Source organism: Antennarius striatus, chromosome 10 (genome assembly GCF_040054535.1).
Source record: "Antennarius striatus isolate MH-2024 chromosome 10, ASM4005453v1, whole genome shotgun sequence".
Taxonomy (NCBI): Eukaryota; Metazoa; Chordata; class Actinopteri; order Lophiiformes; family Antennariidae; genus Antennarius; species Antennarius striatus.
In genome coordinates, this window is record NC_090785.1 from 13,392,195 (window position 1) to 13,409,244 (window position 17,050).

At 39.5% G+C, this 17,050-nt stretch overlaps 3 protein-coding genes across 3 annotated transcripts; all 3 read left to right on the forward strand.

Moving 5' to 3' along the window:
• The first annotated feature begins 152 nt into the window (after positions 1-152).
• uqcrq (ubiquinol-cytochrome c reductase, complex III subunit VII) lies at positions 153-1,879 on the forward strand. The gene is made up of 3 exons (XM_068325998.1): positions 153-253; positions 1,125-1,296; positions 1,702-1,879. Exons 2-3 carry the CDS (start codon positions 1,143-1,145, stop codon positions 1,794-1,796), a joined length of 249 nt encoding a protein of 82 aa, XP_068182099.1. The 5' UTR covers positions 153-253; positions 1,125-1,142; the 3' UTR covers positions 1,797-1,879.
• A 1,570-nt stretch (positions 1,880-3,449) lies between these two features.
• hspa4b (heat shock protein 4b) lies at positions 3,450-10,615 on the forward strand. The gene is made up of 19 exons (XM_068325123.1): positions 3,450-3,740; positions 4,357-4,414; positions 4,643-4,783; positions 5,421-5,543; positions 5,820-5,919; positions 6,050-6,183; positions 6,290-6,534; positions 6,667-6,743; positions 6,858-7,009; positions 7,129-7,235; positions 7,334-7,467; positions 8,066-8,250; positions 8,345-8,446; positions 8,623-8,778; positions 8,899-9,024; positions 9,320-9,427; positions 9,523-9,642; positions 9,752-9,913; positions 10,081-10,615. Exons 1-19 carry the CDS (start codon positions 3,634-3,636, stop codon positions 10,285-10,287), a joined length of 2,544 nt encoding a protein of 847 aa, XP_068181224.1. The 5' UTR covers positions 3,450-3,633; the 3' UTR covers positions 10,288-10,615.
• Positions 10,616-14,475: 3,860 nt separating this feature from the next.
• gnpda1 (glucosamine-6-phosphate deaminase 1) lies at positions 14,476-16,786 on the forward strand. The gene is made up of 6 exons (XM_068325501.1): positions 14,476-14,940; positions 15,385-15,482; positions 15,572-15,754; positions 15,858-16,042; positions 16,200-16,374; positions 16,500-16,786. Exons 1-6 carry the CDS (start codon positions 14,813-14,815, stop codon positions 16,541-16,543), a joined length of 813 nt encoding a protein of 270 aa, XP_068181602.1. The 5' UTR covers positions 14,476-14,812; the 3' UTR covers positions 16,544-16,786.
• Positions 16,787-17,050: the final 264 nt, after the last annotated feature.

Genomic DNA, 17,050 nt, shown 5'->3' on the forward strand with positions numbered 1-17,050 from the left:
CTACATGTGTTTGATCAAAATTCATGACTATATAGAATCTAAAAAAAAGTCACATGTATATGGAAATAAATGGTTGACAGTAGTTCGTGGGTGCAGATCCCTTTCACTTGTGCTGCCGTTCACCGCTCCGTGGAGCGACAACTCCGGCCCAATAGGTGGCGCTACACGCCTCCATAAGCAGCCCGATGGGATACAACACGAAGAAGTAACCAAAGGACACAGGACTTGGAGGTATTACTAAAGCAGCAGGAAGGTGAGTGTCCGAGCTGTCGGTTAAACGGTGTGAGAGTACACTTAATCGTTTAGTGGCGTTAGATCTGACTGCTATTTGTTGTTGAATGATTTGAATGAGTTCTGTTAAATTACCGTACCAGCCGCGGAAACGCTTCAAGATCTGTACTTTAGCAGCTAGCCTCCTTTTAGCTAGCGATGCTAACTAGCTCTGTGGTTTAGTATTCTACTCACATTGCGAAACATCCAGCCTGTGTCTGTCCCGTACGTTGGTCTAATAATTGAAGCGCACACTACGAAGACTTCAGTCAGTTAATCCCATTTAATTTATACAACAGTTTCTAAACAATGACAGAAAAATGTTAAATTGTACTACCATCCACCTTAAATCATTAAACATTGCATACAAGCGATTGTGATTAAATGGGGTCATCCAGAGCCTCCGAGAGGCTTCATGGAAGAACTCAGCATCAGAACAATTACTTCTATCCATCGATTGATGATGGATAGAAGTAATTGTTCTACTAGAAGAATGACTAAAAGGGAAGAACGAAATTATCCGAAGAGTCTCACTGGTCATTAACCAGAAAGTCATTCCTGTGACATAGGCTCGTGGAAAGTCATGAAGTGTGTTAAAAACTAATGGAAATGTCCCTACACTGACCATAGTGTGTGTGTGTGTGTGTGTGTGTGTGTGTGTGTGTGTGTGTGTGTGTGTGTGTGTGTGTGTGTGATCAAAGAGACAATAAGTTATACAGTAGATAGTGTTTCAGAAATGGATTTAAAAATACTAAAGGTTTCTCTTGATTTCCTGTTTGTTTATTGTGCCAGTTATGTTTTTTTGTTAATGGTCTTGAATGCATGTTAACTTATTTTGTAAATTTTCATTTCAGATCAGCTTGAGGTTGAATATGGGTCTCCACTTTGGAAACTTGGCCAAGGTCAGAAATGTGGTCACCTACAGTTTGTCCCCCTTTGAGCAGAAGGCGTTCGCCAACTACTTCTCAAAGGGTATCCCAAATGTTTGGAGACGGTTCAAAGCTTCTTTCTTTAAAGTTGCCCCACGTGAGTTGCCAGTGTGTCTGTTCAAGCCACCATGATTGATATATTTACCTAAATATTATGTACATGTAATCATTGAAATTTTGAAAGTCATCAATGATCTGTTATCATAATTTTATGTCTGTTGACATTTGTGCAAAGGAGTGTAGCTAAGGCATTTTTATTTTCAGAAACATATTGATTAATTGCAGAAAGTTCATCACGCTAATTTAAAAATTATGAAAGCTGTTTTAAGACACAGCCCATCCATATCCTTTTGGATTGCAGAAGTAATTGCATGATTGTGAATTTTAAGCCTTTAATATCCTCACATCTTCACTGGGATGCTATGATATTTATGATATTTTATTTATTTGATTTTTCTAGTTTCATTCCTGTTGCTAAGTTGTTTATGGTGTTCCTTTTCAGCCTTCATTGGCTTCTATGTGACATATACCTGGGGTAACAGCGTCAATCAGCAGAGCAAACGGAAGGTTGCTGCTGACTACGAGAATGATGAATAAACTTCTGTCACCCCTCTGAGAACTGCTCCTGTTATTGATTTCAACTCTGATTCAACAATAAAGATGAAGATTATATATATGAACTTAGTCTTTTAATTCATTAATTCAATTCTCTTCTGCTAGAATGCTAATACTGCAGCTTTACAAGTTTCAATACAAATTTAGTACTAATGTAATTAATCTAGTTTCGAGAAATTCTTAATCAGGACACAATTCCCAGTCATCTATCAATTCCAATTTGAAGACTTCTTCTGTGCTGCAATATATCTTTAACATCTAGCTTAAAATAAACTGAAAACGTTTTTTATTTTTTGTTTAACCTTTATTTAGCCAGGACAAGTGGAGTTGGGATTACACCATAATTTAAACAGGAAAAGTCACGTTGAGTTACAATAACTCTTCTCCCAGGGAGTCCTGATCAAGACATACGCAAAGAGTTACAAAGACCAAGACAAGTCAGTACAGACTACAGTACACTAAAATCACAAACATGTCCAAGATGACCCTTGACTTGGACAGTCATCATCATCGGCCACCAGAGACATAAAATATCCTCTGGTGGTGCAGATGTTAAACGACATCTGCCTCCTCAGAAAAAAGAGATGGCTTTCCTTTGTGCCTCCCCCATTCTAGTCTTTTGTAAATGTGGACCCCTAAGTATTTGTAGTCCTGAACAACATCCACACTGACCCCCTGAATGGAGACAGAGGTTACCTGCCCCAAAAGTAGGAATGCTAACATGATGCCACTTTTGGATTTGGGAATAATGACCATTTTGCAAAAAATGATTACATTTAATACTAAAGATAACAAGTTGTTCATGTCTCCAAGTGATTTTGACTAATTTTAGTTTTTTAATTACAAGACAAGTGATTACAAGCATTTGCCTGTATTGGCATTAGGATAAATAGCGTTGGTCATAGAAAAACTTGAGTCATGAAATCAGCAGTAGATGAACAGTAAATGCAGATTCGTAACAGACTTGATCTTCAAATTAGCTACAAACTGAAATCCCAGCTTTACATTTCAGAACTGAATGGGGAAAGTCATATAATAGGTTATATGAAAGGCTACATAAAAAGGAAGTAGAAAAGCACATTTACAGGTTAGCTAGGCAAGGGAACACGGCTGACAAGGATGTACATCAGGTAAGGTTCAAGGAGACCAGCATTGTGAGGGTGTTGAGACTTTCAATGCGAGTGACCAGAAAGGACAAGATTCTCTGGATGAGAGCATTAGAGGAACAGCTCATGGTGGACATTTTGGTGGGAAGTAGAGAAAGACAAGGTTGAATTTTTTTGGACATGTACACAGGAGGGATGATGCAGGGAAACGTATCCTGAAGATGGAGCTGCCAGACAAGAAGAGAAGACAAAGACTGGTAAGGTTTATAAGCATTTAGTTTTATAAATGCAGTGAGGAAGGACATGTACGTGTGGGAATGAGGAGGAAGAGGATCCAAGACAGAGAGGGCATCAGAAGATGATGAAGATCCGATGTGGCATCACCAAATGGGAAAATGCCGACAGAAGACATTTCAGGTCGGTACCTGCTGCTGTAATTCCTTTCCTCGCCATCGGGTGGCGCAAGATAGGAGGGTCTAGCTCTCTGCAGTCGGATGCTATTGGTCAACCGCGCAGTAGAAAATTCCGGAACGCTGTCACGCATCAGCCGGCGTACCGCATGCTGCTAGTCACATTCATGGAACAAGAACAAGGGTGTATCACCGTCCACTGACTTAAACCCACTGTAGCTGCTGCTGTCACGTTCAGCACCGGACCCACTCCCCTTCTCTCAAACTACTGCACTCTACCTGTTTCTCATTTCGCCAGCAAACATGTCTGTTGTCGGCTTTGACGTCGGGTTCATGAACTGCTATGTAGCTGTAGCCAGAGCCGGAGGGATCGAGACGGTCGCTAACGAGTACAGCGATCGATGTACACCGTGAGTACCGTTAAACACACGCTTTGGTGTTAAATGTGTTGGTGGGGGGGGGGGGGGGGGAAGACTGATTGTGAACTAATCCACTCTGTCGCCGAAATTTTTAAATTAAGTTCATGTTTCTAGCGGCTAGTTAGCATGCTAATGGAGCTCACAACAGGAAACGGCATGTGATTGCTAAAGCTAATGCTAGAAGGAACAAAACCATTGTGAGTTCAGTATTAAGGTGTCCTGGTTCTGCTTTCTATTCATCCGTGGTTCCTGTAATGTCTTAGTGCTCAGATATTATCCATATCAACCTGAACAAATTAATACATGATCAAAATATTCAGATAACGGTTTTTTTGTATCTTCAGGCGTGAATGGGCGCATGATGAAAGGAGGCCCTATTCTAGCTGTCAAAGAGGCTTGATGTTTAAAACCTCGATCCAAAGAGTAGAATGCATTAAAATATAGAATTTATTGTTCTGTATAAATTAAAAGATTTATTCAAAATAAACAATCATCAGAATCCAACGTTAACATAGTGGGTGGATCAATACAACCCAAATAGGCATCCTTGTGGAAAATGACGTCCAACAGTGATCTGCATTGTTCTTTCTGGGTTTTTTTTTTTTAGGGCATGCGTTTCTTTTGGACCCCGGAATCGATCGATCGGTGCAGCTGCTAAAAGCCAGGTATGGTTTTGATGGGACTGGTGTGACAGTTTGTTCCTGGTGAATTATCTGATGGAAGGTTGTAACAATCATTCCATAATGCGTGGAGTGGGAGCAGGACTCACCAGGGATGCATATTCTGTGTGTTTGTTCACACTGAATAAACACACAGCATTAGGATTTAAGTCAAGGGTGTATTTTGTAGGATATGCATGTAATTCATTTTCCTTCTTCTTTTTTGATCAATAGGTTGTCACAAACTGTAAGAACACAGTCCAAGGCTTCAAGAGATTTCATGGCAGGGCATATTCAGACCAGTATGTTCAGCGCCTCAAAAACAGCTTGGTCTATGATATTGCACAGATGCCTACAGGAACAACTGGCATCAAGGTAAGGCGTGAAGGACAACAGTTATTTGATGTGTTAGAAACCTACCAGATTTACATCATGTGCTTATTACAACCTGGCCGGTGGATTTTATTTTATTATCATCATCATATTTGGTAATAGATGCAACACCTTCATCTTTAAGAAAGGATTAGTTAAAGCCAAGAAACAGCATTTCAGGCATAGTTCAAAGAAAAATAGATTAACTTTGGCTCAGACAGTTACAGTAATGGAAAGTTGTTCTTGATTAGAGCTGTTCATACCAAATTGCTTTCAACAACACAAACAGTATCTGTGTTAATATATGTAGTGCTATACACATTTAAAGATCAATTGACTGCTTTCAGGGGAAGTTAGCTGAACTGTAATTTGCAATACAAGTTCCACAAGACACATGGCAATGTCTCGAATTTTAACACAGGACATCGTAATAAAGACATAAATCTTTGCTCACTACATCCAAAAGTATGAAATAATCTTTTTGCTATTTATTTATTGACTAAAGAATATCTAAAATTGTGCATTTTTTACCTTCTTTTGGTAGATGGTTAGATAAGTGCTCCTGATCTCTAGTTTTGAATCAGCACAGTAGAAAAATTCAGGGTGATGTACAACATTTGTACAAACATTTCTTTTAAAGGTGTTGTATATGGAGGAAGACAAGGTGTTCAGCATTGAACAGGTGACAGCCATGCTGCTGACCAAGCTGAAGGAGACGGCAGAGAATGCTCTTAAGAAACCAGTGGCTGACTGTGTCGTGTCTGTAAGTACTGCATGTTGTTCTGCAGTTTTGGATTCTGGTTGTGCAATGGGTAAATATGTAGTCTTTGTTCATAAATGCTCAACACATAACAGTGCTTTCTCATTAGATGCCTGATTACACCCACTACCATGTGTCCAGATTAGAATGGCATCGCATAATTTCAGCAAGGCTTCACGCAGACTCAAGACCTAATCAAGCAGAGTCAATGAAAGTACCTGTGAGTGTCTTCAAGCTAAATCATGAATCCATTAAAAAAAATTTCATTGTTGGAAATAGGTTCCCTGTTACTACACCGATGCAGAGAGGAGATCAGTGGTGGATGCTGCTCAGATCGCTGGACTCAACTGCCTCAGGCTCATGAACGAGACAACTGCAGGTCTGTACTCGGTGTTCTGATGCTGCACTTCGACAGCGTTGCCATGCAGATACACGAGTCGTACAAAGGCACAGTTCGACCTTGAGTTCAGGAGTTAAAATCATTGGTAATTTCACTCTATTCCTTACAGTTGCATTGGCATATGGAATCTATAAACAGGACCTTCCTGCTCCTGAGGAGAAGGCCAGGAATGTGGTGTTTGTGGATCTGGGTCATTCTGGCTACCAGACATCAGTGTGTGCCTTTAATAAGGGCAAACTCAAGGTGTGAATGACAAATGAACATTTTCTACATCTTCTTGTAATTTTGTGTGAAAACGTTTGCGTCATTCCTTCAAATCAAATCTTTACCTCGTCTCCGTGTGTCTCAGATACTTTCTACAGCTTGTGACCCAGAGTTGGGAGGAAAGGACTTTGATGACGTACTTGTGAAGTATTTCTGTGAGGAATTTGGCAAGAAGTACAAGCTGGATGTCAAGTCAAAGCCAAGGGCTCTGGTCAGGCTCTACCAGGAGTGTGAAAAACTGAAAAAACTGATGAGTGCCAATTCCTCTGACCTTCCACTCAACATCGAGTGCTTCATGAATGATATCGATGTCACTGGGAAACTGAACAGGTCGAGCGACAGCTATTTCTTAAAACATTAGTTAATTATATCAAGTCATTTCATATGTTTTTTCGTATGCATGCTATTTTGATTATGTTCATTTCATTTTTAAGCTTATGTTCACATTTTGCCTTGCATTAGGGCTTTGTTTGAGGAGATGTGTGCTGATATTTTGGCCCGAGTTGAACCTCCGCTGCAAAGTCTCTTGGAACAGACCAGTGAGTACAGAGTCTACTTTCCTCCACTAGCCCGTGTTTCCTGTGAAGTGTTTTAAAATGCATTATACCCAAGCTTATTTCTTTTTTTCAACAATAAAACTTTTGTTCCATTAGAACTGAAAAAGGAAGATATCTATGCAGTGGAGATAGTGGGCGGAGCTTCCAGGATCCCAGCCATCAAGGAGAGAATCAGTAAATTCTTTGGGAAGGAGTTGAACACCACGCTGAATGCTGATGAAGCTGTGGCAAGAGGATGTGCTCTGCAGGTATCACTTTGCTCTTTACAGCTGCTACTGCTTGAATCTTCACCGTTTAATGGTTTGGGATCCTTTCCAGAACCATGGTTACCACTGATGTCCTTTGTCATAATAACTTGTCTCCACAGTGTGCCATACTGTCACCTGCCTTCAAAGTACGTGAGTTCTCCATCACAGATGTTGTTCCCTATCCCATCTCCTTGAAGTGGCATTCTGCTGCAGAGGAAGGACTAAGGTAAAATATTTGATTATCTGTACTGGGTTTTTTTTCCTAATTCGAAAGATTTTGAATATTGTGATCATTATTATTCACTTGTTTTATTCACTTTGCAGTGATTGCGAGGTGTTTCCCAGGAACCACGCTGCACCTTTCTCCAAAGTGCTGACCTTCTACCGCAAAGAGCCTTTTTCTTTGGAGGCCTACTACAATTGCCCTAAAGAGATGCCGTACCCCGATCCTACTATTGGTAAGAAACAACGTCCCCCTGACCCATGTTTCATATTAACAATAAAGCACTCAAGAATTTTAACCCTGGTAAAAAAATTTCCTCACATGTCTGTTGAGTGTTTCACATTTGAGCTGTCACTTGAGCACTGACATTGAGGACAGAGTCAATGTTACTGTTGCGTTTGATGTCTTTTTATTTCAATATCTTTCAAACTCACATTTGACTTAATGATTGACATTTGTTTTAACGGGTTGTTGAATGAGTATGGCCATTCCTAACTCAGCAGTTTCATGTTTCTCTCACTATCAGTGATGTCAGGAGCTGATACTTGTGTGTCCTGCACTTAATGTGATACAGGAGTGAAGGCTGATTTCAGCTTTTGTCACTGACAACATAAGCTGGTTGTCAGAGTTGTTGGATTTTGTGTGAAATTACCACAAATCATGACTGTACACATCCAGGACGTGAAGCTATATGAAAGTTATCTCTTGAAAAGACAGTGTATTCACTTCCTTTTCCATGTTGGTATGATTTGTACACTCCTGAGACGAATAAAATACGTAGCTTATAAATGGTCATCAAATTGTAAGCTATTTTTGTTTTGTCTTCCTTTCAGGTCAGTTCCTTATCCAGAAAGTTGTCCCACAGGCATCTGGTGAGAGCTCCAAGGTGAAAGTCAAGGTGCGGGTGAACATCCACGGTATCTTTAGTGTTTCCAGCGCCTCCTTGGTTGAAATGCACAAGTCAGATGAGAACGAGGAGCCCATGGAGACGGAGCAAGTCAATGACAAAGATGGAGAGGTACTTTGGTTTACTATTCTGTATTTGGATCCATTCACACTTATCTAATTGGTGTGAGACATAAAACACATCTGGGTTTTTATTACACCTGAAGGTCAAGATGCAGACTGACCAGGATGAGCAGCAGGTTCAGGGAGAAGGTCAGAAAGAGAAAGAGACTGAAGAGAAGACGCCACGGGAGAACGAAGAGATGGAGGTAAGATGTCTTCATCAAATAAGTTTGTCTTTCCAAGGTGATGCATCAGACCACAATGAATTCTGTCTTGGAGAACAGACACGAAATGATTGAATTCAACCCGCATTTCCCTGACACAGTGATAACTGTTCAAAAACAATACTTCAAACGTTTGGATGTCTCTTGTGTTTCCTTAGACTACCACAGAGGAGGGCAAAGGCGAGAAGAAGTCTGACCAGCCTCCACAAGCCAAAAAGCCCAAAGTCAAAACAAAATTGCTGGAGCTTCCAATTGAAAATAGTCCACAGTGGCAACTTGCAGATGATATGCTGAATCTTTTTGTAGAAAATGAGGTAAGTAAACATTCCGCCAATTATACACCCATAACTAAATCCATCCATCTGCCATCTTTAATTACTTGCATCTATTTTGAAGTAGTCAGTGGTTACAGTTGCTGTTTGGATTTTCCTCAGGGTAAGATGATCATGCAGGACAAGCTGGAGAAGGAGAGGAATGATGCTAAGAATAATGTAGAAGAGTATGTGTACGACATGAGGGACAAACTACACGGGATGCTGGAGAAGTTTGTCAGTGAATCTGTGAGTAAAAGGTCACCTCTGTCCCAGTGGAAACGAAGGACTTCGCTGTCGTGCTTTATTAATTCTGCATGAACAGATTTGCTTCTCAGATCATATCCTTAAGGACAGTTAGTGTTTGCGGGTGATCACATTACATTTGTTTATATTTGATTAAAGCTTTTATTTACTTTTGCTGTCCTTGGATTGTTTAGAGGAATAAGTAAATATGAACTTACTGCACACTGAGACCCTCGTATTTTCTCTGCTGCTCTTCTGACCTCCTTTATTTTTTGTGTTATTGTTGTTACACTTTTAGGATCGTCAGGCTTTTTCAAAAAAGCTGGAGGATACTGAAAATTGGCTGTATGAAGATGGAGAGGACCAAACCAAACAGGTGTACATTGACAGACTTGCAGAGTTAAAGGTAATCATTGCTTTAGTAATGGTCTCTGTCTCTATTGATTAGTGTAATAAGTATTTTGGTTTTTTTAACCGAGTCACGTTTGTTGTTCGGTGCAGAAACTTGGCCAGCCTATCCAAGAGAGGTACATAGAAGCTGAAGAGAGACCTAAAGCCTTTGATGAGATGGGAAAACAGATCCAGCAGTACATGAAATTTGTTGAAGCGTACAAAATGAAGGTAAAATTTTACACCGCTCAAAATAACTGAATGCATATTATAAGTAAAGGCTTTAAGTCCTGCGGTAATTAGAAAGATTTTTCTATTTTAATTTCCCTTTGAATCCCAGGAGGAGCAGTATGACCATTTAGATGAAGCCGATGTGACCAAAGTGGATAAACAGACCAACGATGCAATGATCTGGATGAACAGCGCCATGAACCAGCTAAGCAAACAGAGCTTGTCAGTGGACCCGACTGTCAAAGTAAAAGACATTCAAGCTAAAACGAGGGTGAGTAGTCATCACAACACCAAAAAACAAATAGAAAACAAGTACTTGATAAAATACATGTGTAATAGAGATGTGCCAGATGTTCAGACAGTTATAAATGTCCAATACATATAATATGCACAGCTGTAATTCTTAAAATAAAATCATTCTTAATGGATTTTTTCCAGGAGCTGTTTTCTGCTTGTAACCTCATTGTGACCAAGCCCAAGCCCAAAGTCGAGCTTCCCAAGGAGGACACACCTACAGAGCAGAACGGGCCCGTCAACGGACAGGAAAAATGCCAGGAAGAACCTGCAGACAAGGGAATGAAAGAGACCACAGGCAATCCCACGTCAGAAACGTCAGAAAACAAGCCTGATATGGACCTCGATTAAAGCCTCCCTCAGCAAAGCTGAACGGGGAGCTGGTTGTTTCAGTTTGAGTTGCAACCTGGGTGTATATCTGAGCAGGTGAAAGTGTTTCAGGAACTGCTCTCCACAGTCAAGAACAGGCAGCGTGATTAGCACACTGAGCCCAGGTCTTGGTGGTTTCTCTGACATAGCATGCCCTCTCTCTTTCCAGATGACATAATTCAAAAGCCAGCTGCAATAAGCCTGTTTGACAATGAGCGCTGTACACATGATGGTATTTATTTCTGTTGTGTGCTCTGTATGTGTTCTGGTCTGTGTCACACTATGGTTTTAATAAAGTTATTGACAGTCATGTGTCGTGTTTTTATTACCTTAAATTTCTCAGGATCAAGCTTCACTAAGGAATTGCTCCTGTCCAGATAGGTTATAGGAAGACAAACACCCTTGGTTGCATTTCTGGAAATTTGGGGGTTGAGTATGATATGAAGAGTTTGGATTTAGGTCATCAATGTAGATGAGTTTTTCACTTGAGAGTTGCTGGAACTAGCAGAACATTCTGAGGACATAAATTCCTGTCTGAAGTAAAGCGTTATACTGTATTTACATTTGCTGGGCCACATACTGGCATGAAATGGAAGAATAGTAATTCCAGTATCGCAGATTGCACCTCATTGAGACTGTTTTGCTGCATTAATCTTCACGTATTCTGTCAGTAGCACTTCTTTAGAGTTTGATATATTTTGCCAATGTTCTCATGTGGTGATAAAAGTACAGAGTATAGAGAATACAAAGAAAGATGAAGAATAAATGTACTTTATTAATCCCATTGGGGAAATTATGTTTCCACTCATAATTTCTATATATTTTTAACATGTATATATATATGTGTGTGTTCAGGCCCCGTCAAACACACACACACACAGACACACCAGAGGCCTTTCTGCTTACAATATATATACAGTTGGAGGTAGAGCAGCTGACAGCTCTTTCAGGGTGCCCCCAATGAGCAGTTTGTAAGAGGACGGTGCCTTGCTCAAGGACACCTCTGCAGGTGGCCTTGAACCGGCACTCCCTCTGGTCCCCAGGTGAGCTACTGCCCCCTTCCCCCCAATAACTGAAGGCATGCAATTACAGAATTATTGCAGGTATGGTAACTATGTGGCCATAGTACGCAAACAGATGAACAGTAGTGATGATGTACAGCAAAACTGGGTGAAACTGCAGAAATGTTTGTTGTGAAGGCAGCTGAGCAGGAAATTCTGGGTGTGGAGCATGACCAAGAAATGGAGCGCTCATCTGAGAATCTATGAACAGATCATAAAAAGAAGAGAATAATTTGACCACTGCTGGAATAACAAATGTTTAAGTAAGTTTATGACTAAATGGAATTCCAAGACATCAAAATGACTTCATTTGGTTTTGATGGGTTTGGAATGGAAGGAGGTGAGATGCCACCTCAGGGTAAGGATGATGAGTCGACAGTTACATTACTGTACTGGACTTAAAGGAGTTTCTGATGAGTTCAACGGCTGGCTTTGAATTTATACAGGGAAAAAAAAATTTGTGTTCAAAGACCATAGATGAAACCCAACATATTTGATTATTTATGGATATGTGGCACTTAGACCAGCTCTTAACTCAAAGTCAGCTTAAGACTCACAACCAGTTTGACAAGTAGAAAGGAAAGCAAACCACAACTTTTCAAAGTTTTGAAGCCTTTATTTTATTTGTTAAAATGCAATTAAGAAAATCTTTTCTGAATGTTAAGTTTTTTTCTAGGCTATGCTGGAATAGGTCTCTTTTAAAAACTTAGACTTCAGAAATCTGGGTCAGATTGTGTAAATATTTAAATCAATGAGAACATCATAGCAATTCTATTTTTACAATTTTTTGGTTTTCGAGTAAAGTTTCCACAAATTAGGAGCTATGTTTCAAAGATACTTTAATATCTTTTGGGCAATCTGGTCCAGAAGTCCTGTGTTCAAATTTTTCCCATTAAACGTCAAATATTGTTGAGACTTTTTAAATTGAGACATTGACCAACTTCACTATGAATTGAAGCAAGGAATTATAATAGGCATACTTAATCCAGGAAAAAACCCTTAAAATGTATACCTTTCAATTTGTCAGGAAAATATAAAGACTAAATATAGAACACTCCAGTTTGTGGAGAATGAAACTCCACTCTGTTACTACTTAATGTAAATGTATGAGTGTATGGAAATCTTTGTATGCAGATCACAGTTTTGTATAAAAGTGGTAACAAAACCCGAAGTCAAACATATCCTGCAAACTGTAATAGTTGAAAGGAAAATAGTCAAGAACGTGTAAGCAAAAATTATCTGTTAAAAATAAGTGATATGTCAGAGAGGTATAAAGTTATATTAATCTCCCTAAAACTGAATGAAAACCCACCTGAAGAGTAAAGTGGTTGGATTTCTCTGTGTTTAGTGTGATGAAAATCTTCATATGATCTCAGGACAGTAGTGGGGAGTGCAGCTTCTCTATGATATGCAGACTGGGCATTCAAGATATTTGTCTTTGACGATAGATGTCTACACTAGTGGGGCAGCTGTGTTTATTATAGTGAGTAAAGCTCAGTGTCTATTACGGGAGAGGGAACACAACAATTATTAGTGTATACCACAGAGCTCTTGGTAATAATTGACCCCGCAATGAAAACAAGAAAATGAAATAATGCAGCAATTGAATCTGACAACTTTTCATCGACCACAAGCATTAGATCTGATAGATCATCAGTAGAACGGTTAGTATGATCAATTCAGTATTCATAATAACGTACATGAAGGAAAGTAAGGGCATATATGCTAATTTCCTTTGGGTTCCTCATGTTAGAAGGTGATGAGTGAGTAGATCTTCCGTCTAAATAAACACGCAGCAGGTTTCATTGAGTGAAGCTGAAGCTGAAGCATTCATCAGGACATAATGACAAACGGTGTGACAACAGTATTGGGTGACCAATGAAACTAGAAGGCATGTATGTGACGTCCAGATATGTTGGTACACAGAAGATGATGGGCTGGAAACAAAGAAAGATTAGATTGCATAGGTCTTAGTCTTTCATTATATTAAATAGGAAAACACCCAGCTAGAAACTACACACACTACTGTACATCCAAACAGCAAATGTCAGACCTGGGTCAGGAATTACGCTGTCGAGAGAAATCAAATACTACCTCACTTCATAAGACTAAACTGAAAAACCTGTCATTTTCAGGCCCTTTAAGCACAACAGTAAATGAGATATACTGCGATTTTTTTTTTTTGAGATTTAAATTAAACTATTTTACCTAAAAGAATGCCTTTCCTTATTGCACATTGTGCTCCAGATTCTGATTCACTAGGTGGCGGTAATGAGACCAGACTGGACTTATCGACCAATGACAGCACAGTACCGCTTAAATGTCCCATTAACTGTTGAATGAACTGTGTTTTAACTTTCAGGTTTGTTAAAACAGTGCAAACAGTCCAATAATGTGTGTAATAAGAGATTCGTCATCTCAGGTCTGCCTCTTATACTGGTTATATTTTAATTTTATACTGTTAAATATTAGTTATAGTTTAGTATATACGGTGTAAGTCCTGTTAGTGCTGCATGTGTCTGTTAGTGTTGTGTACAGTATGTCTAGTGGTATGTCCTGTGATGTCAGGGTTTCTTTTTCTCCTGGTGTTTATCCAGTAGTGATTCGTTATGTACAATTTCCTCCGGGATTAATAAAGTATCTATCTATCGTTTTCATCCATTATTGAGTGAAAAATCGTTAAAATCAGGAAACTTCATCCTTAATCACTCCGTAATCATCCTTTTGTCATTCAATTTTTGTGCTTTAGAGCTGTCTACATAATTAAACACACTATATTTTGGCTGTAAAATGCTGACGGGATGCTTTTAACTAAACAACCACGAGACAAAATAAATGTAAACGCACATCAGTGGCGCCTCCATGACCCGCCCCCTTTCCCATCTGATTGGCTAAGAGTAATAATTTGACTTCGATCCCTACCAATCATCGTTGCTCGTGTCTAAACCTATCGCTGACCGACTAAGGCAAAACATATTAATCAATCAGAAGCGGGTGGACCGGAGACGTCGGAGGCTCGCTGCTGCTGTGATTTCTAGCTCGCTAATATTAGCTAGCATAGCGGTAGTTGCATAACTGCTGGAATCGTCACCTCCGTGGTGAGTTTTTTTTTTTTTTTTTTTTTTTGGGAGTTCAGAAAGAATCACATGATCTACCCCGGATCCTGACTGCAGCGAGTGAAAGCTACAAATCGTACAGGGTATAGGTGTTTTATTGACGGTCTAAACCCACAGTGTCACGTTGCGTGGGTGCGTCAGATGTCAGCCTTTTACCTGCTTCTATCACAGGCGATAAACTGAAAATCTAATTTAATGTCACCGGGTGGTGTGGTTGTAGTACTCTGATGAGTCTAAAGTCTGGTCAAGGCGTGTTTGGAAATTTCCTGAAGTTGCTTTAGTGAAGCAACTCGTTACTTCTAACTTACCTTTTTTTCCCCCTGCAGGACGATGAAACTGATCATCCTCAATGACTACGATCAGGCAAGTGAATGGGCAGCAAAGTACATCCGAAACAAGATCCTGCTGTTCGGACCCGGTCCGGACAGATACTTCACCCTGGGCCTACCGACAGGCGAGTAGGAGCAGGAGCGTTTGTGCAACATTTACCAAAAATCAGCTGATTCTTTGTCAGAATTTTCTTTTTTTTCCCTCTAAAAATCTGTATTAAGCAATGATCAAATTCCATTCTGATTTTTACAAAATTATTTTTTATACCTTTATAATGTTGTTATGATTAATAACTAATCATAATATGATTGATGATGCTTGAATCTGCTCCTGTTCAAAATAAATTACAATGATTTTGTGGGAAACAACATAAAATTTCATAATCAAACAATGCATCATGCTGATTGAAAAAAAAAAGCTGTACATAAATTGCAGTTGGCATCCATTGCAAAAATAAACCCTACTTTGCTTTTGATCATAACAGAGAGTCCATTTTGGGGAAGACTCCTGGCATGTTGTATTTGTGAGTCCACTTTTGCTTTCTTTATAAGCATTTGCTTGTTTTCAGGGAGCACACCTCTGGGTTGTTACAAGAAACTCATTGAGTACTACAAAAATGGGGAAATCTCGTTCCAGTTTGTAAAAACGTTCAACATGGATGAATATGTAGGTATGTCTTCCTCATTGTTTCTCCCAATTAGAAATTTTTATGAAGTGTGTAGTGATTTAGAGCTCTGATCGTTTCATAAATTCCTGTAGGTCTTCCCAGAGATCACCCTGAGAGCTACCACTCCTTTATGTGGAATAATTTCTTCAAGCACATAAACATAAAAGCAGAGAATACCCACATTCTGGATGGCAATGCTCCTGACCTGCAGGCAGAGTGCAACGCCTTTGAAAATGAAATAAAAGTAGCTGGGGGGATTGAACTGTTTGTTGGAGGTCAGGAGGTTACTATGCTGAATATACTGTCACTAACTACAGTTCTACCCACCTTTGGCATGAAATTGCAGTAAAATTCAAATTACTCCTTTTGTCCTGCCAGGTATCGGACCAGATGGTCACATTGCTTTCAACGAACCTGGTTCTAGTCTTGTATCCAGGACTCGAGTGAAGACCCTGGCTAAGGACACTATAATGGCTAATGCGCGATTCTTTGATGGAGATCTGTCAAAAGTGCCCACGATGGCACTGACTGTGGGAGTGGGCACAGTCATGGATGCGAAAGAGGTAAGAAGTTTACCGAATTGTTGACTGTTTTCTTTTTTCATGTTATATTTTCCCTCTCCTTTACGTTTATGAGAAGTCTCCATTATGTCATTAGCTAGGAATGATTGTAATTTTATTTCGGAACTCCAGTTCATTCACTTTTTGTATTTTTTAACAGGTGATGATTCTCATAACTGGAGCACACAAAGCATTTGCCTTATACAAAGCTATAGAGGAAGGTGTGAATCACATGTGGACAGTCTCTGCATTCCAGCAGCACCCACAGACAGTGTTTGTTTGTGATGAAGATGCCACTTTGGAATTACGGGTCAAAACTGTGAAGTACTTCAAAGGTGAGACTAAATTGCAAACCACTGTGCCATTAGTACATTTCATGAGAAAAAAGGTTGTATTCAGCTAAAATATTTGCAAAGCAGGCAGTCATAGAAAAATATGCTGATTCCTGTTCTTTCTTTAGGGATGATGCATGTACACAACAAGCTGGTGGACACACTACCTTAGGGATGGAGAAGAACTGAGAAAATCTTTTCTAAGTTGTCTATTCAGTAATTTTTTTTCAACAACTAACATTCCATTGTTTCCTTCAACTTATGGTGGAGATAAGTTGGTAGGCATCAAGCAGTGCTTCGTGTTAACTGCAAGTAATTCTAAAATTCAGGCTCTGAACTGGTTTTGAAGAGGATGATGATGATACTTCTTATGATTTCTGAAGAGACTTTTTAATAAAGTAATTTTGATTGGTTTCTTGTTTGTCTTTTTGTGATTGTTGTGGGTTCTGAGGGTTTCATTCTGTTAACTCAGTAACATGAGAATTTGAAATTGCATTTTAATACTCTCTGTAACCTTAATTATTCAGGGATGGGCTCATAGTAATATCAACAAAGACCTGTCAGCAAAGTGTTTATATTGTGTGTTTAAGAGAAACAGAAGCACAGAAAGCTTGATGCTGAAGGTGGAATAAAAGCCAGTGCTGGAATACAACTATAATAGCATTTACACAGGTAATTT